The sequence below is a fragment of the Macaca thibetana genome, chromosome 6, assembly GCF_024542745.1.
Source record: "Macaca thibetana thibetana isolate TM-01 chromosome 6, ASM2454274v1, whole genome shotgun sequence".
Lineage (NCBI taxonomy): Eukaryota > Metazoa > Chordata > Mammalia > Primates > Cercopithecidae > Macaca > Macaca thibetana.
The window spans coordinates 104,656,722-104,679,660 of NC_065583.1; the positions used below are offsets into that span (position 1 = coordinate 104,656,722).

General features: G+C 44.8%; 1 protein-coding gene across 1 annotated transcript; it reads right to left on the reverse strand.

Moving 5' to 3' along the window:
- Positions 1–5,312: 5,312 nt before the first annotated feature.
- Positions 5,313–21,009, reverse strand: F2RL1 (F2R like trypsin receptor 1). The gene is made up of 2 exons (XM_050795688.1): positions 20,726–21,009; positions 5,313–7,917 (listed from the first exon to the last, which is right to left on the reverse strand). The coding sequence occupies exons 1-2, from the start codon at positions 20,805–20,807 to the stop codon at positions 6,806–6,808; spliced, it is 1,194 nt and encodes a 397-aa protein (XP_050651645.1). The 5' UTR covers positions 20,808–21,009; the 3' UTR covers positions 5,313–6,805.
- Between the last annotated feature and the right edge of the window lie 1,930 nt (positions 21,010–22,939).

Consider the following 22,939-nt stretch of genomic DNA (forward strand, 5'->3'; position numbering starts at 1 on the left):
AGTAGAAATCCTAATTTAATTATTTGCATTTAATAATGCAGTAATGTTGCAGTGAATGTTTGTGGGATTGTGAACCCCAAATATTTGAGACAGAGCTCAGTTAATTTAGAAAGTTTATTTTGCTAAGGTTGAGGACGCGTGCCCATGACACAGCCTCTGGAGGTCCTGACAACTTGTGCCCAAGGTGGCGTGAAAAGAAAATATCTTGGGCCCCCAAAATCACTGTGCTAAAAGGAAAACTCAAGCTGGAAACTGCACAGGGCAAACCTGCCTCCCGTTCTATTCAAAGTCACCCCTCTGCTCACTGAGATAAATGTGTTATCTGATTGCCTTCTTTGGAAAGGAAGAAACTCAAAAGAATGCAAGAGGGTTTGTGTCTCACCTATCTGTGACCTGGAAGTCCCCACCCCGCTTTTCCGGCCTTTGCTTCAAGTTATCCCGCCTTTCCAGACCAAACCAATGTACATTTTACATAAATTGATGTTCAATGTCCCCCTAAAATGTATAAAACCAAGCTGTGCCCTGGCCACCTTGGGCACATGTCGTCAGAATTTCCTGAGGCTGTGCCACAGGCATGCGTCCTCAACCTTGGCAAAGTAAACTTTCTAAATTAACTGAGAACTGTCTCAAATGTTTGAGGTTCACAGTGCTCACAGCAGTTTGGTTTTATACATTTGAGGGACACATGAGACATCAATCAACGTATGTAAGATGAACATAGATTCGGTCTGGAAAGGTAGGACAACTTGACGCGGGGAGGGGGCTTTCATGTCATGGGTAGATAAGAGACAAACGTTTGCATTCTTTCGAGTTTCTGATTAGCCTCTCGAAAGGAGGCAATCAGATTGCATTTTTTTTTTTTTTTTTTTTTTTTGAGATGGAGTCTCACTTGCCCAGTTGCCCAGGCTGGAGTGCAGTGGTGTAATCTCAGCTCACTGCAACCTCCGCCTCCCAGGTTCAAGCGATTTTCCTGCCTCAGCCTCCAGAGTAGCTGGGACTACAGGCGCCCACCACCACACCCAGCTAAATTTTTTTGTATTTTTAGTAGAAATGGGGTTTCACCATGTTGGCCAGGCTGATCTCAAACTCCTGACCAGGATGGTCTCGATCTCTTGACCTTGTGATCCTCCCACCTCGGCCTCCCAAAATGCTGGGATTACAGGCGTGAGCCACCGTGTCCGGCCCAGACATGCATTTGTCTCAGTGAGCAGAGGGGTAACTTTGAATAGGAGAGGCAGGTTTGCCCTAAGCAGTTCCCAGCTTGACTTTTCCCTTTAGCTTAGTAATTTGGGGGCCCCAGGATTTATTTTCCTTTCACAGGATGAAGGAATGAACCACCCACACTGCTGCTGGGTTCTTGATGGGCCCACAAGCATGGGCTGTGGTTTCTACCGGAGGTGGTCTGTAACTCTGGTCAGGCTTAATTTCTCACCAATAAAGACAGAGGCTGAGAAACAGTCCATAGATTGACCCACTGGTAGAGGCAAGAGCAGCTCATACTCAAATCATAGAATATTTCAAACTGTCCCTCCAGAGAGGCTTTCCAAGGTTGGTCTGAGTCACTCTAATTGTTGACATTTAAGTAGGACAACCATCTCAGTGAAGTTCCAAGGCTTGAATAAAATGTAGGGGCTAGATCCCTTATCACTAAGGGTTTGGTTTTTGTCTTCAAAACTGGGGGTCAGGAAAGGACTGGACACATCAGAAACTTCTCTTTGAGAAGACATCTAAACACCAAAGCAAAAACTCATCATTTTAATCAAGATCTGGAGGATGCTAAGGATTACCTTTGATTCTGCAATAAATTATAGTCCTCTCAGGGGGCTCCAAAGGGTTAATGTTTCAGGAACAAAGTTGTAATCACTAAACTATGCATACTGATGAGATTACAGCCCTAAAGTTTATGAAATCTTGATAACCAGGAAATTAATTACAAGTTTGAAACTCCTGCTGCAAACCACTGAGGTGACACACTAGGAAAAAGCCCATAAAACAACTCCAGCCAAGTCAGTTTAGCACTGGCCTTTGTTCTGAGCATCAGGACTGCTAATCTTTGTTCACTTTCAACTTAAGAGGTCTCACTGTTAGTAAATAAGCCTGTGGAGTTCAAAGTATTTACATTTTCAGACATTTTAGGACTCTGTTTAGAGAAATTAAACCACAATATGACATATAACACAAGAGCAAAGACAACCACATCCAAGGTACTACTCTGCTAGGGCCAGAGTTCCTCACACTTCCAATCAGGGGCCTAATTCAGATAGACCAGGGACTTTTCTAAGCCACTTTTCAAAGGCAAAACAAAACGATTTGAAAAGTTTTGCTGGGCTCAGGTGGGATTACAGGTGGCTCACACCTGTAATCCCAGCACTTTGGGAGGCCAAGGTGGGTGGATCACCTGAGGTCAGGAGTTCAAGACCAGCCTGGCCAACCCGGTGAAACCCCATTTCTACCAAAAATACAAAAAATTAGCCAGGTGTGGTGGCAGACGCCTGTAATCCCAGCTACTCAAGGAGGCTGAGGCAGGAGAATCGCTTGAACCTGGAAGGCGGAGGCTGCGATGAGCTGAGATCACACCACTGCACCCCAGCCTAGATGACAGAGCGAGACTCGGTCTCAAAAAAAAAAAACAAAAAAAAAGCTTTTGCTTTATTCAAAGGCTTGGTGAAAATAATGGTGAAAATAAACCAAGAAAAATATCTGCTCTTTAATAGGTACTTTTGACTAAATGTTGGGTCGGTCATTCATACATGAAATACTACCTGGTCATTAAAAATAATGAGAAATAGTCAGGGCACAGTGACTCATGCCTGTGATCCCAGCACTTTGGGAGGCTGAGGTGGGAGGATCTCTGGAGGCCAAGAGTTTGAGACCAGCCTGGGTAACATAGCAAGACCCTGTCTCACTAAAAATAAAATAAAAATAATGAGAAACAGTGAATGAGTTAAAAAAAAATTATGAGGACAATTTATATAAACTGATTTAGGAGTTAAAGTATATATGTATGTACACATATTGCATACATATTTATTCTTGTTTTTTTTTTTTTTTTTTTTTTTGAGACGGAGTCTCACTCTGTCACCAGGCTGGAGTGCAGTGGCACAATCTCGGCTCACTGCAAGCTCCGTCTCCCGGGTTCAAGTGATTCTCCTGCCTCAGCCTCCCAAGTAGCTGGGACTACAGGCACCTGCCACTACGCCCAGCTAATTTTTTGTATTTTTAGTAGAGACGAGGTTTCACCATGTTGGCCAGGATGGTCTCGATCTCTTGACCTCGTGATCCACCCGCCTCGGCCTCCCGAAGTGCTGGGATTACAGGCATGAGCCACCGTGCCCTGCCACATATTTATTCTTAAAGTATAGCCACATTGTAGTGAGATTTGCATAGTTACACACACACACAAAAAGAGGGTATAGCCACAAAAGAGTGTTGGCATGTTCCTGTAGCCCCTAGCTAATACGGAGGCTGAAGCAGGACAGCTTGAATCCAGGAAGGTGAGGCTGTAGTGGGCTATGCTGATCATTGTCTGCACTAAGTTCAGCATCAATAAGGTAACCTCCAGGGAGAAGGGGACCACCAGGTTGCCTAAGAAGGGGTGAACCAGCTCAGGCAGGAAATGCAGCAGGAAAAACTCCCAGAGTGATCAGTAGTGGCATCACATGTGGAAATAGCCACTGCACTCCAGCCTGGGTAACAGACTGACACTCTGTCTCAAAAAAAAAAAAAAAAGAAAGAAATGACCAACACTAGAAAAATGTTCTCCACTGAGTCAGCTACAGATGGCCTTCAGGTCTCTGTGAGCTATTTGTTCCTGCTCCCTTTTATCCTGTTCCCACCATTTTCCCATTTCTCACCTGACAAATGGGGACAACTTCTCAGGCCTGCAACGAGACTCAAAGCAGAGAAGGCAAAGAAAGCAGTGACACTGAAGTGAAAGGGGGCAGAGCAGAAAACAGGTCTCGTCCACAGAGCATAGTAATAATATTATTTAAAATTTATGACCACATAAATGTGCCAAATATTTTTATTCTCATAACTTTATGAGGAAGATACTATTATCCTAATTTTACAAGTGAGGAAACTGAGATACTACTATCCCCATTTGACAATGAGTCGCATTTTATTATCTTACTGCTTGAGGTAATAAAAACGTCCCTAATATAAGCAATGATGGAGTCCGAATTCAGCCCAGCCCAGGACCTGCATTCTTAGCCGCTAGGCTGTGCTGCTTCTTCAATAAAACAACAATGACTTTTTTTTTCCCCCAATCAGATTGGGAAACCAAAGATTGAGAGCATGGAATGTGGATGAGCATTTCAGGAAACAGGTGCAAAATATACCATTTTGGTAGAAGTATACACTACTGAAGACAATTTGGCAAGACTTATCAAAACTTAAAATGGGTATCTAACTTTTGAGTTGCCCATTCTACTTCTGGAAACTTATCCTCAAAAAATATGCTCACAGATGTCTGTACACAGATATTTCATACAGCTGTGATTTTTTTTTTTTTTTTGAGAAAACAAAAATGGAATATTTATTCGCAACTCAAAAGAAACACTACGCATATAAGGTAAGAGATTAAACATAAACACAGCAAATTCCATCCCATTCCTATGTCTCCAAGGCTGCATGGCCAAATGGAATCTTGAAGAGAACACCTGGACAACAGAGGAGCTGTCAGCGACTCCGGTCTGGACTTCTGGATGCAGCAGTTTTAATAGTCAAAAAAAGAAGGGTGAGGGGATGACAACCTAAGGAGCCGTTGGTAGGGAAAAAATTACATACATCACAATGTACACCAAATGTTAAATAGCCTCTATCCTTGAAAAGCGGTCAACCTACAGATACAGGTGTGGAAAGAATTCTAAAACTGTTTTGTTTTTTGTTTTTTGAGATAGAGTTTCACTCTTGTTGCCCAGGCTGGAGTGCAATGGCACGATCTCGGCTCACTGCAACCTCCGCCTCCCAGGTTCAAGCGATTCTCCTGCCTCAGCCTCCCAAGTAGCTGGGAATTACAGGAACTTGCCACCACGCCCAACTAATTTTTGTATTTTTAGTAGAGACAGGATCTTGCCATGTTGGCCAGGCTGGTCTTGAACTCCTGACCTCGGGTGATCCACCCACCTCGGCCTCCCAAAGTGCTGGGACTACACGCATGAGCCACAGCGCCAGTCCTCTAAAAACATTTTTAAATGAAAAACAGTTGTCAGAGAGTTTGGTGTGAGTGTCCATCATTTCCTTTTAGAGGGGTGAAGCTGTTGCCTCCCTTCTCTCACTCCTTCCCTCAAAACAAACACACAACTCAGAAATAAGCTGTAAAAAAAGTTATGTTATTTATAAATCAATTACACAATAAAATAATTATTTTTAAAAGTCACAAATACAATCATTGTATAAAGTCAGTTTGGCATCAAGTACCTTTTAAATATGTTGCAAACTATTTTCCAAAGAGATGTGGTCCAAACTCTCTGAAAGTTTTATAATTTCGTATTAGATAACAAGTGAACAAAACTGACAATAAATACTCCAACAATAATTTTTTAAAATACTAAGTGGTAAATGCTATTCTAAGTGGCAAAACAATCTATTACTCAGACTACCTGAAAATTTCACTGAAGTCATAAAAAGTTATACAAAATTTGTATTTACACGTTTAAAATCCTGATTGTATTTTTCTTGAATAATAATATATACAAAAGCTCAAAGGGTTAATAAAGAAATAATTCAAAGTCCTAATAAGTCAACAAATAGATTTCATTATAAGATGAACATAAAAGAGACACCACTCTTTGCTTCTCTTTTTGAAAACTATCATTGTCAAATGGAAGCAGCATTTAGAACAATGGTTCTCAAATCTTCATGTGCATAAACATCATGCAGGTTTGTACCACACAGATTCCTGGGCCCTGTTCCCAGAGTCTGAGCTCTCATTACTGAATCTGAGGAATCGCATTTTAACAAGATCCATGACTATTTTATTTTATCACCCAAGCTGGAATGCAGTGGTGCGATCTCAGCTCACTGCAACCTCTGCCTCCTGAGTTAAAGTGATACTTGATTCTTGTGCCTCAGCCCCCTGAGTAACTGCGATTACAGACGTGCACCACCACACCTGGTTAACTTTTGTATTTTTAGTAGAGACGAGGTTTTGCCATGATGTCCAAGCTGGTCTCAAACTCCTGACCTCAAGTGATCTGCCTGCCTTGGCCTCCCAAAGGGCTGGGATTACAGGCATGAGGCACCGCACCCAGCCAAGATCCATAATGATTTTGATGAAGTGGTACAAGAACCTCACTCACTGGACATTGAAATTCTACTGTCCAATCCCAACTCACTGCTGTTGATTGGAAACCTGATTCTGGTAGTTCATTTATCTTGATTTCCTCATTTGTAAGGTCATTCGATTGGACTGATCATCTCTGAGGGCCTTGAAGCCCTAACAAGTCTATCACCATCCCAGATGTTATATATACATAATTTCAGCTGAGAAGTGAGTCTTCACACCAAGTCTACTTTTTGCAAGTTACTGGGTTTCTGTCTTTACCATCTTCTGAAAAGTCTGCTTCTGTTGGTTCAGTTTCTGGGGACATCTGAGTAGAGGAATTCTGAAACGGACACTGATGTTAATTTGAGGTACTACTTTTCTCATGCAAACAGGGGAGCTCCTAGCAATCCTAAGAAGTGCTGCATCCACATGGTATGCGGTGAGATGCGTTTGGTTAGGAAATAAGAGACATGTCCCCATAACATTAAACAGGCTCCACATCCTATGGTGCAATTCCCATCTGAGGACTCGGGAAACTCAATAGGAGGTCTTAACGGTGGTTGAACTTGAAGAGTAAGAGCTGGACTTCCTGGAGTGTTTCTGTGAGGTGAGGGATACTTGCATCTGCTTTACAGTGCGGACACTTCTGCAAAGGAGAGCGTTCTTTGCATGATCCCTGAAATCATGTGAAACAAAGTAATAGACAAAGGGGTCGATGCAGCTGTTGAGGGTAGAGAGGCAGAGGGCTACAAGGTACAGGGCATAGACATGGCTCTGACCCCGGCTCTTAATCAGAAAATAATGCACCACGAGCAGAAGGTTACTAGGAGTGAAGCAGATCAGGTACATGGCCAGGACAGTGACAATGAGTTTGATGGCCCTCTTCCTTTTCTTCTGTGAGTTTTCATCCACGGCAGAAAATCGCAGCATTCTGATCATCAGCACGTAGGCAGAGGCTGTGAGGAAGGCTGGGAACAGAAAAACCCCAATGGCCAGAGAGAGGAAGTAATTGAACATGTCTCCTACCAAGAGCTGCTCAGGCAAAACATCGTGACAGGTCGTGATGTTCAGGGCTGGAATGAAGATGGTCTGCTTCACGACATACAAGGGGATGGTGACCAGCAGAATCAGCAGCCATATTGCCAGGGAGATGCCAATGGCAATGTTTGCCTTCTTCCTGGAGTGCCCCATGGGGTTCACGATGACCCAATACCTCTGCACACTGAGGCAGGTCATGAAGAGAATGGAACAGTACATGTTGCCATAGAAAAAGCCAATAAGCATGTTACAAAGAGCTTCACCGTAAATCCAATTGTTGCCATGTATGTGATAGGCAATCTTCAAGGGGAACCAGATGACAGAGAGGAGGTCAGCCAAGGCCAGATTGGCCATGTAAATCACAGCAGGGTGCTTCTTCTTAGTTCGGAAAAGAAAGACCCACAGGGCCATGCCATTACTTGGCAAACCCACCACAAATACAATTGTGTAGACAATTGGAAGGAAGACAGTGGTCAGTTTTCCAGTGAGGACAGATGCAGAAGACTCATCCACAGAAAAGGCTTGTTCAACTGTAACTCCTTTTCCAGTGACGTGGAATGTGCCATCAACCCTACCAATAAGGCTTCTTCCTTTAGAAGATCTATTGGTTCCTGTACAAGAAAGGAAGACAAGGGTCATTACAGAAATAAATGTTTCAGCAGTAACACTGATTTGTTCAAATAAAAGTACATTCATTTATTCATTTTTTTAATTTACCCAGGCTGGAGCGTAGTGGAACGATCATAATGTACCGCAGCCTCAAACTTTTGGGCTCAAGCAATCCTCCTGAACTGCCAGGCCACAGGCACGCACCACCACACCCGGCTAATTTTTTACTTTTTGTAGAGATAGGATCTCGCTATGTTGCCCAGGCTCTTCTCAAACTCCTGGCCTTAAGATTCTCCCACTTCAGCCTCCTAAAGTGGTGAGATTACAAGTGTGAGCCACTGAGCCTAGCCTCAAATAAAAGTACCTTAGATGAAAACAGAAATATACTATTAGAGGATTACACAAAATGCTTATAGGGGCTTTTCTTTGTGTAATGAGATTATTGGGATTTCTATTGTCTGGTTTAGTTTGGTTTTATGGGGTTTTTTTCTTACAGTGAGTATTTTTGTATCTGGGAGTTGTAAGGAGTTGTGGGATACATGTGGAACATTGATTTCTAGGAATATAAAGAAGACTAACAATATTTCAATTTATTTTTACAAACTGTCCACATTCATTAGTCCCCAGCTATTCTTTTTATTTTACTTATTTTTATTTTTTTAGAGATGGGGTCTTGCTATGTTAACTTAGCTGGTCTTGAACTCCTGGCTTCAAGTGATCCTCCCATCTTAGCCTCCCAAAGTGCTGGAATTACAGGAATAAGACATCACACCCAGCTCTAGCTATTCTTATCACATGACCAACAACAGTCCTTTGATTTATCAATTAGTAAAATTTGGTTTGGCTGGGCATGGTGGCTCACACCTATAATCTGAGCACTTTGGGAGGCTGAGGCAGGCGGATCACCTGAGGTCAGGAATTTGAGACCAGCCTGGCTAACATGGCAAAACCCCGACTCTATTAAAAACACAAAAATTAGCCAGGCGCGCCTGTAATACCAGCTACTTAGGAGGCTGAGGCAGGAGAATTGCTTGAACCCGGAAGGTGGAGGTTGCAGTGATCCAAGATCATGCCACTGCACTTCAGCCTGGGTGACAGAGACGTCAGTTTAGGAATGTGCAGTAATTCCTTTCCAAATTCTCAAGTGTGTAAAATAGCGATCCCCCTCCTGACACCAGCTTTCTAATTTCTCATTTCATAATGGCCTTCTATTCCACTCTAGTCTTGAGCCAGGATCCATCCTGGCCTATTCAATTCATCATACCCTACTCAGACCTTGCCACAGGGAGATTCCCAGGACCACAAGCGACATTCCCTTTTCACCCACAAGGATAGCCTCAACAGTGGGCAGGGGTTTCCCCTGTTCATGTGCTGGCTTCCTGGAGAACGTCCCATGGAGGCCAGCTGGCAGGGAAACTGTCTGGCCCGGACAGGTGGCTGTACTGACGACAGATTTGTGTTCTGACTTCCAAGCATGTAGCATGACAAGCTAACTTATTCTCCCTCTCTTATATTATGAAGTTGATCTTAAAAACCACAAAGAAATGAATGGCATGTCCTCCCTCCATTCTGCCCCTAAGTATTCGTGAACCTGCAGGAGTAAATAAGGACAATTTAAGGATAGCGAAGAATTTTACTCTAATTCTGGGGAAAAGTAGGCCTCACCAGGCAGAGAAGACAGGGCAATACTGGCACTGCAGATTACCAGGGAGGATATTAAACCTACTTATGCTCTGATCTCATAATGTTATGCTTGGTCATCATTTTTCCACTAGAAGCTTTACACTAATGTTCCGCAGAATTTTTCACATCTTAACGCTTCTATTTGGGATGCTAGCCTGGGTGGAGTGTTGGGGGATGTAGAGATCAACATTTCACTTTTCACTTAGTGTAGTGGGTTGAAAGGTGGTACCCCCAAAAGAGAAGTCTATGTCCTAATCCCCAGACTCCGTGAACATTATTTAGCAAAAAGGTCTTTGCAGATAGAATTAAGGATCCTGAGATGAGAAAATCTCCCTGGGTTATCTAGGTGGGTCCCAAATCCAACGACAAGTATCTTTTTTAAGATAAAGGCAGAGGCCTGGCGCGGTGGCTCACGCCTGTAATCCCAGCACTTTGGGAGGCTAAGGTGGGCAGATCACTTGAGGTCAGGAGTTCAAGACAAGCATGGCCAACATGGTGAAATCCTGTCTCTACTGAAAATACAAAAATTAGCCAGGTGTGGTGGCGTGTGCCTGTAGTTCCAGCTACTTGGGAGTCTGAAGCAGGAGAATCGCTTGAACTCAGGAGGCAGAGGTTGCAGTGAGCCAAGGTTGTGCCACTGCACTCCAGCCTGGGCAACAGAGTTAAAGTCTGTATCAAACCACAACAAAAAAAGAGAAAGGCAGAAAGAGATCTGTAACACGCAGAAAAAGAGAAGCCAGAGGAGTGAGTGACATGAGAATGGAGGCAGAGATTGGAGTCACGTCAAGGAATAGGCCAAGAATGCCAAGATGCCGGCAGCCACTGCAAGCAGGAAAAGGCGAGGAACGGACTCTCCCTTAGAGCTTTTGGAGGGCGTGTGGCCCCAATTCCTTGATTTCAGACTTCTGGCCTCCAGAACTGACAGAATAAATGTGTTGTTTTACATATTTATTTAGTATATGGCAATTTGTTACAGTAGCCACAAGAAACTAATATGCCTAGGATAGTCCTATTTCTAATGGTTCTATTTTTTTTTCAATAATTCTTCAAAAAGAATGTATGTTGTTTTTAAATTTTTAAAAAATCCTACATATTACAGTGTTCTTCAAATATTTGACCATAACGCCTAAGAACCATATTCTACATAGTAACCCAGTTCCCAATACACATATCCATGGTGGAAAAAAGTTTCACAAAATAATAATTATTCTTATTATACAGGGTGCACTGATACTTTCTATTGTATTCTATTCCATTATCATAAAAAGCCAGTTATTATTCTTTAACACTGATTTCACAGGCCACTTAACTTAGAATGACAACAATGTAACAATTAGAAAGTAACACACTGGAAATTAATTTGGTGTTGGATTCAGTGCTTGATCAGCATTATAGACTGAGCAACTGGTGCAGTTATTGTGGGATGTATCCAACACCAAATTAATGGAAATGAAGGCGGCAAAGTGTTAAACACTACGAATGTAGTCAGTAAAATCGAGACTCTGGGAACTGCTACAGGATAAGGGCCTGTTTTTCACAAAATATAAATTATAAGGCAAAAAATAAGAAAGAGAGCCAGGCACAGTACCTCACACCTTCAATACCTAGCACTTTGGGAGGCCAAAGCAGGAGGATTTATTGAGACCAGGGATTTAAGACCAGCCTGGGCAACATAGCAAGACCCCAGCTCTTAAAAAAAAAAAAAAAAAGAGGAAGAAAAAAGGAAAAGAAAGGTGTGGAGGTGAAATTTATAGAGTAGAAGATCTAAAAGACATATCAGTCATATGTATGTACCTTGTTTGAATCCTGATTCAAACAAACCATAAAAATACCTTTTTTTTTTTTTTTTTTTTTTTTGAGATGGAGTCTCACTCTGTCAGCCAGGCTGGAGTGCAGTGGTACAATCTTGGTTCACTGCAACCTCCATCTCCCAGGTTCAAGCAATTCTCCTGCCTCAGTCTCCCAAGTAGCTGGGATTACAGGTGCGCACCACTATACCCAGCTAATTTTTGTATTTTTAGTAGAGATGGGGTATCACCATGTTGGTCAGGCTGGTCTCGAACTCCTGATCTCAAGTGATCTGCCCACCTCAGCCTCCCAAAGTGCTGGAATTACAGGCATGAGCCACTGCACCCAGCCTAAAATGACATTTATGAGACAATTAGAAATTTGAACGCAGAGCCGGGCATGGTTGTTCATGCCTATAATCCCAGTGCTTTTTGAGGCTGAGGTGGAAGGATTGCTTGAGGCCAAGAGTTTGAGACCAGCCTGGCCAACATAGCAAGACCCTGTCTCTACAAAACATTAAAAAAAAAAAAAATTAGCCAGGCATGGTGGCGCACACCTATAGTCCTGGCTACTTGGAAAGCTGAAATGGGAGGATCACTTGAGACCAGGAGTTCAATGATTCAGTGAGATTGCGCCACTGCACTCCACTCTGGGTGACAGAGTAAGGCCCTTGTCTCTTAAAAAAAAAAGAAAAAAAGAAATTTGAATACTGACTGAATATTTGATTATATTAAAAATTAATGTTAGTAGATACTATAATGGCATTATGTTTATATTTGAAAAAGAAATCCCTCATACTTTATTAATACATTCTAAAATATTTTAGGATGAAATGATATCTGAGATTTATTTCACAACCACAGGAATTGAAACCCTCAGACACTGCTGGTAGGAATACAAAATGGTGCACGGCTGGGCAGAGTGGCTCACACTTCTAATTCCAGCACTATGGGAGGCCGAGGTGGGTAGATCACCTGAGGTCAGGAGTTCGAGACCAGCCTGGCCAACATGGTGAAACCCCACCTGTACTAAAAATACAAAAATTAGCCAGGCATGGTGGCATACACCTGTAATCCCAGCAACTTGGGAGGGTGAGACAGGAGAATCATTTGAACCAGGAGGCATAGGTTGCAGTGAGCCAAGATCGCGCCACTGCACTCCAGCCTGGGCGACAGAGTGAAACCATGTCTATTTAAAATAAATAAAATAAAATAAAACGTACAGTTATTGTGGGAAATTATCTGGCAGTTCCTCAAATGGTTAAAGAGTTACTATATGGCTGGATGCGGTGACTCATGCCTGTAATCCCAGCAATTTGGGAGGCCGAGGCAGGCGGATCATGAGGTCAGGGGTTTGAGACCAGCCTGGCTAACATGGTGAAACCCCATTTCTACTAAAAATACAAAAATTAGCTGGGTGTGGTGGCACACGCCTATAGTCCCAGCTACTTGGGAGGCTGAGGCAGGAGAATCGTTTGCCAAGGGCTAAGACTGGAAGATTGGTGAATGACAGCTAAGGTGTTTCTTCCAGAGTAATAAAAATGTTCTGAAAGTGTTGTGGTAATGGTTGAATAATTCTATGAATACACTAAAAGCCACTAAATTGTACAGTTTAAAGGGGTGAATTGTATGGTGTGTAAATTATCTGATATGGAATACTTGGTAAAGCTGTTTAAAAAAAACACAGGCTCAGTATCATAGGAAAGGGAAAAAAACAGAAAAGAAATAACAGGGAAGAGGAGTGGGAGGTGGGTTGGGGAATAGATGAAACAAGATTAGCCAACAGTTAATAATTATTGAAGTTGAGTGGTGAGTACACGGAATTCACTATAATAGTATACTGCTATAAGATTAAAATTCTCCATAAAAATAAGCATGTACCAAGTCAGGAAAGCTCACATAAAGAGTGCTCAAAATCTATTTTAAATAAGAACACTAAAATAAAGACCAAAAAAGGAACAAGGAAAGGCAATATAACAATTTTGTTTTTAAATGGATTTTTTTTCTTAGAATATTTCAACATATAACCTTTAATGGTCTCCATCAAAACTATTGTTGGTATTAACTGTTCTATAACACTGGTAAATGTCAAGACGCTACTTGAAGGTCTCTGAAGCCCTTTCAGCCCAGTGCATGGGCTCTGACTCTGTACAGTGTCCTTACCACTCACCAAAACTCACAGAGCTTGTCTAGAGAACCGATACTATCCCAGCTCCCAATTGTCAACCAGGTAAAATCATTTCTATTTCACAGAGTTGAGGAGATACTAACTGCACAAATGAAGTTTAAACACATATAAAGTGTCTGGCTACAATTATATTCCCATTTCTAGGGCTGTAATAAACAATTATTGCCCAAGTGTGCAAAAATACACACTCACAGATGCTCAAGACAGCATCCCCTACTCAGTTACAAACAGCTCCTTATTCCTATTCCTAACTTAGCATGTCCCTGGCATCGTCCCTATCACTAAGGGTAGACATTGTACTAGCCAATAATATTGAAATGGAAAGACAGCCACAATAAACAGTCAATTGAAAAAAGAAACTGGCTGGGCACGGTGGCTCACGCCTGTAATCCCAGCCCTTTGGGAGGCTAAGGCGGGCATATCACGAGATCAAGAGATCGAGACCATCCTGGCCAACATGGTGAAACCCCATCCCTACTAAAAAATATAAAAATTAGCTGGGCGTAGTGGCGTGTGCTTGTACTCCCAGCTACTCGGGAGGCTGAGGCAGGAGAATTACTTGAACCCAGCAGGCGGAGGTTGCAGTGAGCCGAGATCACGCCACTGCACTTCAGCCTGGCGACAGAGCAAGACTCTGTCTCAAAAAAAAAGAAAGAAAGAAAATTATAATGTACAATTTGCAAAATCTGAAGTCTAGAAGGATATCCACCAAACAATAAAAAGTGGCTGGCTCTGTGAAGTAGAATAGCTGGGGACAAGAGAACTTTTCTTTTATTTTACACCTCTCTATATTATTTGAATTTTGTATCTCAAAGGAGTATATATTGGTATAATATTTTTGGTGGGTAATTTGGCAAAACATATCAAAATTTTAAATGTATTTGCCATATGACCTAGCAATTTACTTCTAGGAATTTGCCCTGCACCTACCAGCTAAAGTGCACAAAGTTATTCTATGTACAAGAATATTTACTGGAACGTTGTCTAGCACGGTGAAACAAGGGTATTAATTTCAATATCTATCAAAAAGGGGAGTAGTTCAGGGCCTGGCGCAGTGGCTCACACCTATAATTCAAGCATTTTGGGAAGCTAAGGCGGGAGGATCATGAGATCAGGAGTTTGAGATCAGCCTGGCCAACGTGGTGAAACCCCATCTCTACTAAAAATACAAAAATTAGCTGGGTGTGGTGGCGGGCACCTGTAATCCCAGCTACTTGGGAGGCTGAAGCAGGAGAATGGCTTGAACCTGGGAGGCGGAGGTTGCTGTGAGCTGAGATCACACCACTGCACTCCAACCTGGGTGACAGAGCAAGACTCCATCTGGGGTTTGGGGGTGGGCGGGAAGAGGGGGAGTAGTTCAGGTCAGGCATAATGGCAACCTACCATAGCCCCAGCTACTTGGGAGCTGAGATGGTTACAGTGAGCTATGATCCTGCCACTGCACTCCAGCCTGGGTGACAGCCAGAACCAGTCTCTTTTAAAAAAAAAAGCGGGGTTGGCCGGGCGCGGTGGCTCAAGCCTGTAATCCCAGCACTTTGGGAGGCCGAGGCGGGTGGATCACGAGGTCAGGATATCCAGACTATCCTGGCTAACATGGTGAAACCCCGTCTCTACTAAAAATACAAAAAACTAGCCGGGCGTGGTGGCGGGCGCCTGTAGTCTCAGCTACTTGGGAGGCTGAGGCGGGAGAATGGCGTAAACCCGGGAGGCGGAGCTTGCAGTGAGCCGAGATCACGCCACTGCACTCCAGCCTGGGAGACACAGCGAGACTCCGTCTCAAAAAAAAAAAAAAAAAAAAAAAAAAAGCGGGGTTGCAGGGGTCGAGGGGGCAGTAGTGCGGTGGGGAGGACTAGTTCAATTACCCCTCCTACAAAAGTTTGTACAGGGCCGGGCGCAGTGGCTCACGCCTGTAATCCCAACACTTTGGGAGGCTGAGGTGGGTGGATCACAAGGTCAGGAGATCGAGACCATCCTGGCTAACACGGTGAAACGCCGTCTCTACTAAAAATACAAAAAATTAGCTGCAGGATAATGGCGTAAACCCGGGAGGCGGAGCGTGCAGTGAGCCGAGATCGCACCACTGCACTCCAGCCTGGGCAACAGAGCAAGGCACCGTCTCAAAAAAAAAAAAAAAAAGTTTGTACAAATTTCTATACACTGACTGAATAGATTAGATAAAAAAAGATAAATCGGCCGGGCGCGGTGGCTCAAGCCTGTAATCCCAGCACTTTGGGAGGCCGAGACGGGCGAATCACGAGTTCAGGAGATCGAGACCATCCTGGCTAACACGGTGAAACCCCATCTCTACTAAAATACAAAAAAAAAATTAGCCGGGCGAGGTGGCGGGCGCCTGTACTCCCAGCTACTCGGGAGGCTGAGGCAGGAGAATGGCGTGAACCCGGGAGGCGGGGCTTGCAGTGAGCTGAGATCCGGCCACTGCACTCCAGCCTGGGCAACAGAGCCAGACTCCGTCTCAAAAAAAAAAAAAAAAAAAAAAGATAAATCATAGCACAGTACGTACAGTACAGTATGCTCTGTCTATTCCTATAAATCATTTATGCATAGAGAAGTTGAGCTGATGGCCAGGCACCCCTGTAATCTCAGCACTTTGGGAGGCCAAGGTAGGCGGATCACTTGAGGTCAGGAGTTCAAGACCAGCCTGGCCAACATGGCAAAATTCTGGCTTTACTAAAAGTACAAAAATTAGCCGGAGGTGTTGGTGCACATCTGTAATCCCAGCTACTTGAGAGGCTGAGGCAGGAGAATCACTTCAACCTGGGAGGCACAGGTTGCAGTGAGCTGAGATCACACCACTGCACTCCAGCCTGGGCAACAGAGCGAGACTCCATCTCAAAAAAAAAAAACCAACCAACCAACAAACCAGCCAACCAACCAACCAAACAAACAAAACCTGAGAAGTTGTGCTGAAATTGGAGAACAGAAAGTATGAGTTTCACTTTTTTTTTTTAGACCCTTCTAATTTACACAATTTTTGGGAAAATCTACATGTAAAACTTTTTTTTTTTTTTTTTTGACACAGAGTCTCGCTCTGTTGCCCAGGCTGGAGTGCAGCTGCACCACCTCGGCTCACTGCAAGCTCCACCTCCTGGGTTCACGCCATTCTCCTGCCTCAGCCTCCGAGTAGTTTGGACTACAAGCGCCCGCCACCACGCCTGGCTAATTTTTTGTATTTTTTGTAGAGACTGGGTTTCACCGTGTTAGCCAGGATGGTCTCGATCTCCTGACCTCGTGATCTGCCCACCTCGACTTCCAAAGTGCTAGGATTACAGGCGTGAGCCACTGCGCCCAGTCTAAAATTTTTAATTTAATTTTTACTTTAAGTATACTCCTCTTGTGGCCCAACCTCCCCATCAAACCAAGTGTAAAACAAGTACTTTATTTGCATTAACTCTCTTCCTTTCACCCTGTTCTCTATGATTCCCTCACCCCAAATGTTCTTTTCTGCTCCCAATCTTTGGGAGCACAGACTGAAAAAACAAAGGTTTCAATTGTGGGGTGCCCCTCCCTAAACTTTTAGTACATTTTCACAAGTGTTCTTTCAGAATGAACTGTTTTCCCCAACACTTGCCAAGCTAATGAAACCATAAGAATGTCAAATACAGATTTACTAAAACATCATCTATCAAGGTTACTTAGTAACTACAAGGCAAGCAAAAGGATCAAATTTAAAGTCCTATCTTCCAGTTCATTGCAGTGTTCTGTCATTTTACAAAACTTTGGCCAGGGACGGTGGCTCATGCCTATAATCCCAGCACTTTGGGAGGCTGAGGCAGGTGGATCACTTGAGGACAGGAGTTCCAGACCAGCCTGGCCAACATGGCAAAACCCCATTTATACCAAAAATGCAAAATTAGTTGGGTGTGGTGGTGTGCGCCTGTAGTCCCAGGTACTCTGGAGGCTGAGGCATGAGAATCACTTGAACCTGGTAGGTAGAGGTTGCAGTGAGCCAAGATTGTGCCACTGCACTACAGCTTGGGTGACAGAGCGAGATTCCATCTCAGGGGAAAGAAAAAAAAGAAAAACTGGAAATACCACATGTCTATCAACAGAGGACTCATTTTTAAAATTGATACATCCTTCTATAACATTTTGGAGTCGTTAAAAATGTTTTGTATGTATTGACATGATACTGATCTGCTTATATAATCCCATACTTGCACAAACATATTTTCTGTATTTGTGAATACATATTTTGTGCATGGATGTAATAAAAAGTGGGAAAAGACATAAGCTGAAATGTTACCACTGGCTACTTTGGTACTGAATTTCAGGGTGATTTAATTAAATTTTTCCTTTTTTTGTTTTGGCTCATTTTTCCCTAGTGATCACATATTATTTTTATAATTTAAAAAACAATTATAGCTAGGGCTATAGTAATCCCAGCACTTCGGGAGGCTGAAGGCCGGTAGATCACCTGAGGTCAGGAGTTTGAGATCAGACTGACCAATATAGTGAAACCCTACCTCTATTAAAAATACAAAACTTAGCCGGGCGTGGTGGCGGGTGCCTGTAGCCCCAGCTACTCAGGAGGCTGAGACAGGAGAATTGCTTGAACCCGGGAGGCGGAGGTTGCAGTGAGCTGAAATCATGCCACTGCACTCCAGCCTGGGCGACAGAGAGAGACTCCCTCTAAAAAAAAAATTACCTGGGGGTGGCAGTGCATGCCTGTAGTCCCAGCTACTTGGGAGGCTGAGGCAGGAGATTTCCTTGAGCCAGGGAGAGATGGAGGTTGCAATGAGCCAAAATCGCACCACTGCACTCCAGCCTGGGCAACAGAATGAGACTCACAAAACAAAACAACAACAACAAAAAAAACACCAAACCAATTATAAAGAAAACAGAAGTTCCAGTCTCAAAAAGATAAATGGAATGACCTAGGCCTGTAAAATGGTGGGAAAAAATAAGTAAGTGGCAGAGAGAAGCTGACTGAAATGAACACCACATGGACCAGCCAGGGTACTCTGGGCAAGACTCCTCACTTCATTCATCTGCTATTTACTGAGGTCCCATAGGTGATGAGACTATGCTAGACATGATGGAAAGGATGGTAGGGTCCCCTGCCTCCAGGAGTTAACGATGCAGTGAGGACATGTATTAAACATATTTACCCAAATAATTACCAATTACTATTGTGAGGGGAAAGAGGGGCCGCGACTTCCAAGTGTTTTCCTTGCCTTGCCTCCTCCCCTATTCAGTGTCCCTCACCTGTACCCTGAGAAGGCTGTGATCTAGGCTGAGTTCCTTTCTATGAGGCAGTCTTTCGGAGTGAGGCTTTGGGAAGAAAATCAAACCCCCAAATCGGCCTTGCAGCCACCTGAGGGGCACGCAGAAGGACTGGTTAAAAGGCAGTGAGCAAAGATCTACCCTGAGGGCAGAAAAGCTTTGCTGACACGGTATTTACTAAAATCAGTTTAGTTTTAAGGTGGGAGGAAAGCTCCATCTGCCTAAATCAATTCTCAGTGTTACCTCGCGAACCCTTTGGGAAAGTTACCCTGCAAGGGAATAAAAGTATGGTGGGGGGAGGATGAGGAACAAGGTGCAATATTAAGTGGCTCTAGTTAACAAGTAACCTGATTTTTCCTTGTTGTCAAATCAAGTTCGCCTTATACTCCAGGGATCTCCCAATCCCCTATCAAGAGGGGTAAACAAGAACAAGCCAAATAATCGGGGCATGCTTCCTAGGGGGACCTCTGAATCATAAAGATGTTGAATCATTTATACCAACACGTATTTTTTTAAAGTTTGCACATACTAACCTTTGCTCCTGAATTTTAAGTTCCCAACTTTAAAGGACATAGAGGAGAGGTGTTTATTACAGTTTTCAATACTTCCTGGAACTAAATGCCTTTATTCTGATGCTGATTAATAAAAAATATATCAGCAGTGCACAGTTTTCAAGCTTACACAACACCCTTTTCCCTAAGTGAAGAGGGAAAAGAATCACATTCTTCCATCTAATTCCAACCCACTGCGACTTGCTCTTTTACCTCCTCTTTATGAAGAGGTGGATAAAAGTGAGAAATGCCTTTTACAGCAAGTCTGAACATCTGAGGGAAATTAAAACCTCCCTTTGCTACCCAGGCTGCCCCAAACAGCGGGGCCTCGGTTAGGATCACAGTGGCGCGACCGCAAGTCAAACATCCCCCACAGCTACAGCGAGGCCTGCTGGGCCCGGAAGAACACATTCCGAGCAGTACAAGTTCGAGCAAACCCGGAGCAGCACACCCAAGGAACGCGGCGGCCGGGCGCAAGTGCTGCTCTGTTCCCAGGGCGGCCAGCCTCCGGCCTGCAGACCTGGGTGGCAGCCAGTGGTCGCTCCGGGTGGCACACTAGGCAAGTCCCGGAACCCAAGGCCCAGAGAGTCAACTGGTCAAATATAAGGCAGCGTCCAAAAAGTTCCGCTCGTAAATCCTCGTGACGCCCAACGGGCCTGAGCGCTCATTACCACCAGAACCCAGCAGAGTCCAGCCCTGAATTTCATACCCCGGGCCTTCCACCGTGGGTACCAGGAGCCGCGGGCCCCGGGTGGATCTCGAACGCCAGGGGCAGAACCCGAAGAAAGGCTTCCAGTAGTTGGGGGAGGGGGGCGCAAAAAACAATTTAGAAGGCTCCCGGGCCGCGGGTTCCCACCCACTCCGCCGGTTCCCACCCACTCCGCCCTGCCCTGCGCAATCAGCTCGCTAACTCCACCGGCCCCGCGGGAGCGAGAGGAAACTAAGCGAAAAGCTCTTAACGACTTAGTGTTTATAAAGCAACCAAGCCCGGGGAGGGGACTGGGTCCTCTGGGTACCCTTTAGACACAGCTACTCCTTCCTTCACTCCCTTTCCCCGAACCCACGCTGGCGCCTGGGGGTGCCCAGCATGACAGCCTCTACGGGAAGTAGGGTCTTTGGGGAAGTCTCTGCCTCTGCCGGGCTCTGCCAACTTCAGCTGCTCCCGCATGTCCCACCTGGGTGCCTCCTTGGCGCAGAGACCCCCCATCAAAGCCACCAAGGAGAGGCTAAGGGATTCGTGGAGATGGGTGCCGGCAGCAGAACCCCTTTCGCGCACCTGCCCGGATCACCGTCTGCCCAGCGTGCCCAGGACCCCAGCTCCTCAGCGATAAGAGCCCTCCTTGGCCACGTTTCTCACCTTGGATGATGCCATTGCAGGAGACAGAGGCTGCCAGCAGGATGGCGGCCCCCAGCAGCCACGCCGCGCTGGGGCGCCACATCCTCCCCGAAGCCCCGACGCCGGGCGCGCTGGGAATCCGCCGCCACCGATTCGAAACTCAGAGCTCCACGGGACGCACCGAGAAAGTCAGTCTCTCGTCTGTCCCTAATCGCAGCCTCTGAGCTCCTCCCCAGGGCGGGTTAGGTTTCAGGGAAACCCGAGGCGCCGCTGGACTCACCTGCGGGAGGCCACGCCCCGGGACCGGAACGAGGGCCCTGGCCCCGCCCCCGGTCACCTGCCTTGCGCGGCTGCTCCCCCGGGTCCCCGGACGCGCGCCAGGTCTTCTAGACTGCTGGAGCCGCCTGCGGGCGGGGTTGAGCGCATGAGGTGTCCGCTTTGGAATGCAAATAGCAGGAGCGCTGGGACCTCGGGTTAATCCCGGCCTGGGTTATGCCGCGAACTACCTTTAACCTTTACTTACTCCTAGAGAACCGGGTCGTCCGTCTCCCTCACTTTTCCTGACGATGGGAAAGCCACGATCCGAACTCACTGCAATTGTGGTTGGTAACTGATACAGAGAGGGCTTCCCGGTGCGGTGGACACTGCAGGAGGAGGGATGCGTTTTTTATTGTAGAGGCAGCTGCAGCTGCGGACACCACGAAAGCGGTGGGGAGCACAAGGGGCGGGGCGGGAAAGAAGACATGGAATGGCTCCTTTCAGCGCCAAGTGCCAAAGCTTTAGAGAATTATCTTGTTTAATCCCTATAACAACCAGCGCGATAAGTATGATTATTCTTCCCATTTTACGGACGAGGAAATTGAGCTTAGAAAGACTAGATAAATTGGTTAGAGTTACACGGTTTATAAACACAGTACATAAATGTTTATCACATTTCAACTCTAGTCTAAGACTGCCACTGTCTTCTATTCATTGCTGCACTATAAATGCGTCCACCAGGGCTCCTCTGTATTGGAATCCCATAGGCTAAATAAATACATGAGCAGATAGAAGGGGTGGGAGAGGAGAAGTGTGGGGTTGGGGATAAGTGCATGAGTGCTTGAGGGTTTGCATCATATTGGTAATGTCTTACTTTTTTTTTTTTTCTTCGAGTCGGAATCTCGTTCTGTTTCCCAGGCTGGAGTGCAGTGGCGCCATCTCGGCTCACTGCAACCTCCGCCTCCTGAGTTCAAGCAATTCTTTAGCCTCCGAAGCAGCTGGGGTTACAGGCGTGCACCACCACATCTGGCTAATTTTTGTATTTTTAGTAGAGACGGGTTTCACCATGTTGGTCAGGCTAGTCTCGAACTCCTGATCTTGTGATCCGCCCAATTGCACCTCCCAAAGCGCTGAGATTACAGGCATGAGCCACCGCACCCAGCATGTCTTACTTTTTATTTGCTTTTTAGAAGATCTATTAAAACCAAGTCTACTGTTACCAATTTAAACCATTGGTATCGGAAGAGCACAGAAGGGAGACATAGGTGTTTTCAAATATTTGAAGGATTCGCTTGTAGAAGAGGATTTGGATGTGTTTTGAGTAGCCCCAGAGAGCAAAAATAGGTGGAAGCCACAGTGGGGTTTAATTTCAGCTCAATGTATAAAGAAATTTTCTCTCTTTTTTATGTTAATTTATATTAGAAAATAGAAATGGGGTCTCCCTATCTTGTCCAGTCTGGTCTGGAACTCCTGGCTTCATGTGATCCTCCCCACTGAGCCTCCCAAAGTGCTGGGATTACAGGAATGAGCCATCACACCCGGACAGGCTTCTCCCCTTGTTCATATCTGTGTGATCCCAAGTTTACTTATCTTTTCTAAACTTTAAGTTACTATATATATACACACACACACACGTGTGTGTTTTAAAGGTGTTTGAGGATAAAATAGTGACCAGTGACTGGGTTGGATACATGGTAGAAGCTCAATAAATATATTTTATTTCCTTTCTCTGAGGAGTCTTCATACTCCACCTGCACCCCAGCTCTCACTTCAGCCCATGCCCACTTTTCCTCCCAGGAAAAGCTGACTTCTAGAAGCAGAACAGGAACCTTTGACATCCTGAACAGCGGACAGTTCTCCTGATACGGATCAGGCCATTCCTGAAGGTCCCTCCCCAGGGGAGATAACTGATTGGTAAGATGTCCCTTCAAACTATTCAAGCATCCATTTCCTCACCTGTAGCTTATTAGTATTACA

Bases quoted from the DNA above. Each gene is read 5' to 3' on its own strand.
- F2RL1 (XM_050795688.1), bottom strand. From the start codon at position 20,807: ATGTGGCGCCCCAGCGCGGCGTGGCTGCTGGGGGCCGCCATCCTGCTG. The intron at 7,918-20,725 runs GTGAGAAACGTG...TTTCTTGTACAG, and splicing joins CTGCAATGGCATCATCCAAG to GAACCAATAGATCTTCTAAA.